This window comes from Mercenaria mercenaria, chromosome 3 (genome assembly GCF_021730395.1).
Source record: "Mercenaria mercenaria strain notata chromosome 3, MADL_Memer_1, whole genome shotgun sequence".
Classification (NCBI taxonomy): domain Eukaryota; kingdom Metazoa; phylum Mollusca; class Bivalvia; order Venerida; family Veneridae; genus Mercenaria; species Mercenaria mercenaria.
In genome coordinates, this window is record NC_069363.1 from 29,114,114 (window position 1) to 29,123,051 (window position 8,938).

The following is an 8,938-nucleotide window of genomic DNA, read 5'->3' on the forward strand; positions in this document are numbered from 1 at the left end:
ATACTTTGCTAACTCTTATTTCCCTAGAACCATCCATCTCTGGAACTCCCTCCCCACATCAGTCAAAGCTAGCCCCAGCCTCAGTATCTTTACAGAGAGGCTGGCGGCGGTCACTATGTAATTCTTCCATTCTGTCCTATTTTAACTGTAGCATACTGTCCTTTTATCTTTTACTTTTAATACTGTAATATACTAAATTTCTTTAACAACTGTTTCTCTGACAGCGCCGACCAGTCATAATCGGAAATCGATTGTTGGTTGTAACGATGTAGATGTAGATGTAGATGTAGATAAATTATGTCATGCTAAGTATTTTCGCTTTATCATTTTTGCAATTTAGATAAGTGGATTGATGGATAGATGGGAGACTTGTGCCATTCTTCAAACAAAGTGAAACATATGAAAAAGATTGACCAAACTGATAACTAACCAGCAATCTTATGAAATATAAGCCAAATGGTGGTGAACAGGGACATTGGTGGCTCATGCACATGTTACTGTCTTTTGTAAGCTCTAACAGCTTAGATGATTAACTAAGTAAAGGTTTACATTGTCAACAATTGTAGGGCTTTTTTTTTTTTTTAAATCACTAAATATGAAACAGGGCTTAAGCTAGGCTAAGATTTTAGGGAGAAGTCACTTCTCCCTCAGCTAAGATTAGGGAGAAGTGGCGAGATTTTAGGGAGAAGTGGCGAGATTTTAGCACCATGACATGCAAGTTGAAAAAGGAACTAAATATGCTTAATATAACGTAACTATTTTTATTATTTCCTGACTTTGTTTACAAAGTCTATTAATTTAAAGTAAATAACAAATTCACTGAAAATGTCAGTGATTCTGTTTTCTTATCATTTTAAACCTTCTGAATCTAATGTGATTTTAAGAACTGCAAATTTAAGTTTTTTTTCACTCTTGCAATGATTGCACAAACCAAGAAAACCCTTTAAATATGAATACAATTAAAAAAAGTTAATTCCATATCAGCAAAAGATAAATCAAGCTCCCAGTGCTTTGCACTCAAAAGTCAGTCACTTTAAATACATGTCAATAGGAAGCAGTGACATCACTATGACATCACATGGAATACATTCTTTGATCTGCTGGTGACTCTTTGATATGCTGGTGTCGGCACACATTAAAAGAAACAGTTGTCAAACAGGTTTAACCCAGTTTCTGATGGCAGATGTCAAAAATTTGCGTAAATTTCAGTTACGTTATTTTAGTCACAGAAAGTGTCAGTGATTATATTGGGGTTTTGAAAAATACGAGTAAAATTAAGTGGATTAAGGAATTTACTGGAGCTAGTCATGGTAAGATACTTTCTAAAGGTCAAAACTTATGTAATATAAATCCCTACTGCTTTGTTTATCAACAGTCAGTTTACAAAACAAGTGTCACCTTCGCACTTTTCCGTAATCTGAAGTAGGCGGAGCTTAAATTATGCCATCGTGTATTCCAGTCAAGTGTCAACAGGCTGATAGCGGATAACTGGAGGAGTGTGGACAAAAAAATCCGGCGACTTGAATTTCGCTTTGATGTGAGATTAGAGCGAAGTGGGGAGCAACAAAGCGACTATTTCGCTCAAGTCGCTCCCTCGCTCAAGCCCTGATGAAATTTTGTTAAAAATACAATAAAATTTAAAAAATGACAATTTTTTTTTGGCAGACAGAAAAATGAAATATTTTGGGCAGAAGACTTTGTAGGTGAGAATACTTGTCTAAGACACTTTTCACTGAAATATTGCTATAATTAATCAAAATTACAAACTAACATACTGTTTAGAAATTCAAACTGAAATATGTGAATTGAGATAAAAATCATTGAGAACACGTTTTAAAATATACCCAATTCAGTTTTGCAAATATGCAGTTCAATCCAAAATGATTGGGTAATACCCATATAACACTCAAAGCTTATCTGATGCTCTGAAAATGTATTATTTTTGGTTATTTTGAAGACAGAAACTGTCACAAAATGTAAAATTTGCCACACATCTGGTCAGTTGGTCTTTGCTTTCTGTGGTATAGTAGTGCCTCTGATGGTTGTCCTGTGTAAAATCCTCAATCCAACCTCCTCCACTGGGTACTGGGTCTCTGGTGTCGCTTCATGTCCAACTGCCAAATTGTCAGATATAATAAAATCTCCTTCCTCCCACTGCAATGTAAGACAATTTTACATAACATAAACAAGCATCAGAATTCTCTGCGAATCGTGCATAAATGTTAATATTACCCTACATCAAGATTTAATATTACCTTCTGGTAATGAAAATCATGTATCTGCTTTTTTTGTTTAATCTTAGTTTTTCAAAAATAAATCAGGCATAAATTATAGTTAATCTGCCCGGTACTTCATGTTTCATAACTGTATCAACCTGTTCTGCTCATACTGACAACTTCCCTATGTAAGAGTTGAAAGACAAGTACACCTCTGAACAGAGACCACCTGGCTCTAAAGACCACATGTTTTGTTTCCCATTTTAACATTTACTTTGTACTTCAACCTGTGAATAAAGACCACCTCCCAATAAATACCACATTTTGGCTCTCCCAAGGGTGGTCTTTATAGACAGGTTTAAGTGTAACTTTCGTCATAGTTTTCTATCTATTCTTCAGAGCAAATATGCACTGCTTATTGATTTAACTGTTTGGTCATATCAACGACATAACTTAATGGTCTTAAAACAATGAAGTGGTTGAAGTAAAAGAAAGTTAGAAGAACCTTATGTGAATAGATTAATCTTCTATTGTCCTTTACGATCTCATTGTGAATTTCTTGCAGTATCTGCCTGGTTTCTTGCTGACTGGTGACCCTCTCCTTGTCTGTACCATAGTCCCAAACAAACGCTTCTGTCATACCAAGGTGAAAACATAGAGTCTACAAACAGATAATAGGACAAATAAACAGAGTCCATTTGAAATAATCACCTATACTCCACTACTTAATTTTAATAGACTGGTCTAACAGATCTTATAAAACAAATGTTTTTCATGTGAGATCAAAAATCTTTCGTTGGTAAATACCACATCATAAATTTAACTCATGGCTAAAGCCTATGCCACTCATGAAAATATTCCTGATGAAAGATACGTCCATCTTACTCTGAAACAAACCAATATTCTCTCTTAATATAATGTTAGTGTCTGAGCCACTCATCAGGCCACTGCTTGTCTGAATCTGAATATCTCAGGTATATGACATCATTATATACCTTACAGTAAATAGTAACAAATCTTTACAGGACAAAACCCTATAACATGCCAAGAACTGGAAGCATGCAAAATAAATAGTTATATGAATGCCATGGTTGTGTGATGCTTTTTTTCTTTGTTGTCGCATTTAGAATTTAACATCACCATTTTATATGATTACTTGATTTAAACATTCAAGAACTTGATACAGTGCTTGGATATACAATACACAACTTATTAAACAGCAATGAAGTGCCTTACTTGGTTAGTTGGTTACTAGCTCTCCTAGGTCTATATTGGCATGTGGGCTACGTCCTCATGCAAATGTATTTTTAGTTGTGCTAATAACCGCTAAAGGCAATTGCTGTTTAACCAGTGTACAGTAACAATACTATACTGAAGTAATCAAAAAGGATAATGCAAACTATGATGATACTGTGTAGGATAATGCGAACTATGATGATGCTGTGTAGGATATTGCAAACTATGATGATACTGTGTAGGATAATGCAAACTCTGATGCTGCTATGTAGGATATTGCAAACTATGATGATACTGTGTAGGATAATGCAAACTATGATGATACCGCATAGAATAATGCAAACTATGATGATACTGTGTAGGATAATGCAAACTATGATGATATTGTGTAGGATAATGCAAACTATGATGATGCTGTGTAGGATATTGCAAACTATGATGATACTGTGTAGGATAGTGCGAACTATAATGATACTGTGTAGGATAATGCGAACTTTGATGATGCTGTGTAGGATAATGCAAACTGTGATGATACTGTGTAGGATAATGCGAACTATGATGATGCTGTGTAGCATGCACAGATCCGGACCCTACCCCCTCCTCCCCCGGAAAATCCTAAAAAAGGAAGGGAGAGAATAAAGAATGAAAATGGTTTTTCTAAAAGGCAACATTAGGATTGCATTCAAAGTGTATGTGGCTGCTGCTACATAGGGCCGTGACGTAATTCATTTTTATGTTAATTATCCCAAAGAAACAAAGAATTTTATCTTTAAGAAAATTTATTTTATAAAGACACGTTTGTCATATAAAGGGTTGGTCTGACCCCCTGCCCCCTCTCCTCCTGAGAAAATTGGCTGGATCCGCGCATGTGTATTCATGTGAAGGATAATGCGAACTCTGATGATGCTGTGTAGGATAATGCGAACTCTGATGATGCTGTGTAAGATAATGCAAACTATGATAATGCTGTGTAGGATAATGCAAGCTATGATGATGCTGTGTAGGATAATGCAAACTATAACCACTAAAGGCAAGCAATTGCTGTTTAACTAGTGTACAGTAACAATACTATACTAAAGTAATCAAAAAGGATAATGCAAACTATGATGATACTGTGTAGAATAATGCAAACTATGATGATGCTGTGTAGGATAATGCAAACTTTGATGATGCTGTGTAGGATATTGCAAACTATGATGATGCTGTGTAAACAAAAAAGGTAGTATTTATCTTCACTGCAAGCACAAAATGGTATTGAATGGACTTGATTCTTGAAATTTGATAGTTATGGAATGGACTTTCTCAGACTTTGTACACTTCATAAGTATATATTTACTATATTTACAACTTAGTTATAAACACTTCAGGCAGGAGTGTAAGAAAAAAGTTTTAGATATCTAAAACAAACTTGTAAGAAATAAGAATGTTTCTGTGTTATACTTACTGAAAGTTTTGTGACTGGGTGAGGATATATAAGGGGATGTATCAGTCTATCACGTCGGTCTGGTAGCATCCAAAGTCTCTCCCATCTTGCTCGAGTGTCTACCGACAGACTCTCTATCAACTCTTTTAGAGGAACAAAATCTGAAAAATTCGGCGATTAAGCTTTCAGTAATTTTTTTAATTTAGATACTGTAAAAAAAACTTAACTTATTGACAAAAGGAAACAAAAAATGTGGAAATTCCATGAAAACCAGGTTTTCAAACTTTGCATCACATTAACAGGTCCTGTTTAAAAAAGGGTTATGTTCTGTTATACATATCTGACTGTAAGGCCCAGACCAGGATTTGAACTGTAACCTGCTCATTACACATTATATTAAAAAAGTACACTAGACCAACGCTTTAGCCCACTTCACCACAGTGGAACTTTCAAAGTATGCATATTAATCAAGTTATTCAGTGGAAATTTTTTTTATCTCTGGTAACAGTGACCTTGACCCAAGTGACCCCCAAATATATTCCCAACTTCTGTCCTTGATAAAAGCTACCTAAACACAAAGTTTGCTGATAATAGGTGTATCCAAACTAAAGATATTGAGCAGAAACCATTTTTCTATTTTCAGTCCCCAAATACAAACAAAAGCCAGTTCTTCATATAAGCTTGCTATTCCAGTTACAATTTCAAAAGCAAGGGGTGTGGGTCATCTTCCAAAAATACAGAAAACCAACCCTTTCAATAGTGTATAATCCATAATGTCTTCTTTTAAATCTTCTTGCAAGGTTTAATTATTCTTCTATAAAGTTACCTCTGGTAAAAGGAGGCAGATGCAAAGCAAAAACGTGTTTTTTTTTCCAATGCTGAACTAAAAATTACAAATTGATTGTAAATTTTAGGGACTTTTTCCATTTTACAATGGTTTTGCTTCTTTGTAGTAGCAGGGTTCAAATTTAGACACGCATACTCGCTAAAAGCCAGTGGAAATTCAGAATAGCTAGTGGCCTGAAAAAGCACTCGCTTATTTTAGCGAGTCAATGAAATGCCAGGCAAATGTAATATTCCTAAAGAAAAATATGACTGTACACTAATTATAAAGTTCCAAATATAGTTTCAGTTGAATCGGATCCAATCACAGTCGTAAAAAAAGTTCAAATAGGTGTATGACGTAACCGTTTCCAGTGTAAATCATTTCGGAATACGCTGACAGATACGTTGAGCGGTAAATGACGTTGTTTAGGTATCGAGGATTCTGAATGGTTCTTAAAATTTAGTAACTATAATTAGCCTACTGGAATCCCAAGATGTGAGAAAAAAAGTTGGTGAAAATTACGAACTTTTTGAAACGGACAATGTCAGCAGCTGACAAAACCGACGAGGCCATTGCGCCAAAAAAACATGATGATTCGGAGGAACCACCAGTGTCATAACAGTAAAAAAATCTATAAAATACCCGTGTTTAATTTTAGCTAGTATCTTTTCCTTTCAGCTAGTGAACAAAAAAAGGCACTAGCTAATTTTAGCTATTAGAAAATATTGTTAAATTTGACCCCTGCAGTAGATATGTGTACTGACAGGAATGATCAATATCAAATCTGTATCAATACAAAATGATCAACATTCGATATATCATATGATATTTTTATATTTAGAAATCAGGGCTTTTTTTTAAAAAAAATTGGGAAGGTGCCTGTGACCATTTTGGGAAAATTAATTGTGATTTTTTTCCGAAAACTGGGAAAAATAGCATGCTATTTCCAAAAATTGGGAAATAATGAGAGGTAATGCTACAATTAAAAGCAAAGTTTGTAGATCTTAACAACTGAAAGCAAACATCAAACACCATAGATTTAACTTTACACTGACTTTTTGCATCTTCAGCATCTTTTGAAAACATTTTCAATGTAATAACCTTTGTCATTTGTGCATTCTGTCACTAGGTTGAGTCTTATAAGAGCATCAAGATTGATCGCTTCAGTGAATTTTGTAGTATTTGCCTGTATATCTTTGGATTATTGTATTATTTCATTGTTTACCATTTGAATATTCCCAACTGACTTGCAGTGAGAACATCTCAGAGCGCATATGTCGAAAGTGGTTGAACAGGAATAGCGTTAAAACGAGGTTTTGGTGGGGAAATCGTAGTACCGGGGATAGCACTTTCAAATAGTTTTTGAATCATGTGCATATTTACACAATATACTGAATAAAAAACTTACGCCCTGATCTATAATTTTTGTTTACCTTTCCACTTTCACTTTCGAGCAACAAAATGACGTAGCACGATCACGTGATTTGGCACACTGTGTAAATAATTATTACATATGTATGCTGCAAAAATGATACTTGGTCACAGGGGGGAAAGTGTTAAAAATTGAAAAAAAAAATACATACAGGGTGTCAGCAAATGAACTTTACATAAAATATTTTGACACAGCATGTGTTTCTTAACCTTACATATCTACAGCTTTATTCATTTTTGTAAATATTTCAAGCAAGGAAAACACTGTAATAAATAAATAGTGGACATAGAAAGTCAAGCTTGAAAGCAGACTGATCCTGATAAGTATATCTTATGAATTTTTCAATCAGGTCTGCTGCCTCTTGACAATTTAAGTCCATGAATTGTGTGTCATAAGGATTGTTTATAACATCTAAATCCACAATTATGCAGAAATCCATGCCTGTTAGCCTCTCTTTTGAATCACAGGTTTAGTAACATGATACCATTACCAAAAAGACAGCATGTACAAATTAAAACTAATAGCTAATAGCTTTATTGATTAAAGTAATGCAATGTGAATAAAGCGTTATTGGATTCTTGTGATGCGAATATTTTTGAATTGTGATGTAGATGTTTTTATAAGTGTGAAGTATTTAAATATCATCCTCTGTTATATGGCGAAAAGAGCCCTGCTGACCCATGGAACTAGATATTCAGGGGAACAGTAAATCCTCAAAGCTGGCAGGTCATCCAGACCAGCAAAGGTTCCAAGGCTGTCATTTGAAAGAAATGTTCAAACAGTATAATGATGTAGGATATTCCTATTCCTTTGGATCTGATGAAATATGTTGCAGGACCAAAAGCTGGCATAAATGCACAAGGAATAGAAAGTCCAAGCTTTTCAAAAGGTCATTCAAGAAAAACTTACCAGTGTTACCAAGTTTGGGAACTGATACCATGTGATAAATTGAAAATGCAAATGGTTTCTCCATAAAACTGCCATCAATATGCCATCCTGTTCGACCGACATTTGTGCAGCCTTCTTCTCGCACATTAGAAACTCTGAAAATATCTGGGTGAGGAGATTTTGGGTGTTTGTAAAATGTTGATTCAAATTCTCCAAACCACTGGCTTATTTCAACATGTCTTTTACCACTTATGGTGCCTTGATTTTTGAATATAAGCAGACGATGATTGTTGACATCCTTTTTAAACTGGCTTATCAAATCATCTGAAATATCATGCTTTAAATCAACACCCTTTATTATCACACCTAAAGGAGCTTCTGAAACTTGCATGTCTGCAGATCTAGTAAATAATGAAAATTTTCTTTTCAAAAGGTTGTCATAACAAAAATTCTTGAGATACCTTGTGATAGTATTTGTAAATATGTAGCGCATTAATAATTTTTAAAAAAATATGCTGAATTGTTTGAAATAATTGCAATAAAATACTAAAAATTTAATTTTCAATCAGTTGTTAGACGCTTGCTTTTTCTGAACCAAGCAGCTGAATGTCCGCGATCAATTCTTAGGTGTCAGAACACTAATTATAGTAATGGTAACAAGGTACAGTTACCTGCCCTTAGTTACCCAACTAAAGGAAGTGTATCCGAGTGAAAAGAGGTCCCTCATTTCATGATGGATTTGATTGTAAATAGATATTCTGAGCTTCTGAAAGTAGCCAAATTTTATAGATCTGATGTAAATGAAGAGACAGGGGTAAAAAATTTCAGGAAAATCATGGTTTCTTGTGCAAATGACTGTCTGCGGATTTGTATAAAAAGTAGGCTGGACCGCTTCACTTTGTAAAAATGCAATACAC

At 34.6% G+C, this 8,938-nt stretch overlaps 1 protein-coding gene across 1 annotated transcript; it reads right to left on the minus strand.

Moving 5' to 3' along the window:
• Positions 1 to 912: 912 nt before the first annotated feature.
• Positions 913 to 8,631, minus strand: LOC123523603 (alpha-ketoglutarate-dependent taurine dioxygenase-like). Its single transcript, XM_045301266.2, has 4 exons — positions 8,043 to 8,631; positions 4,897 to 5,036; positions 2,722 to 2,877; positions 913 to 2,154 (listed from the first exon to the last, which is right to left on the minus strand). The coding sequence occupies exons 1-4, from the start codon at positions 8,512 to 8,514 to the stop codon at positions 1,999 to 2,001; spliced, it is 924 nt and encodes a 307-aa protein (XP_045157201.1). The 5' UTR covers positions 8,515 to 8,631; the 3' UTR covers positions 913 to 1,998.
• Positions 8,632 to 8,938: the final 307 nt, after the last annotated feature.

Excerpts from the sequence above, each read along its gene's own strand:
- LOC123523603 (XM_045301266.2), bottom strand. The coding sequence starts at position 8,514 with ATGCGCTACATATTTACAAATACTATCACAAGGTATCTCAAGAATTTT. Across the intron at positions 5,037-8,042 it reads TCCCAAACTTGGTAACACTG|ATTTTGTTCCTCTAAAAGAG; the intron begins GTAAGTTTTTCT and ends CGAATTTTTCAG. Across the intron at positions 2,155-2,721 it reads GATTAATCTATTCACATAAG|TGGGAGGAAGGAGATTTTAT; the intron begins GTTCTTCTAACT and ends CTTACATTGCAG.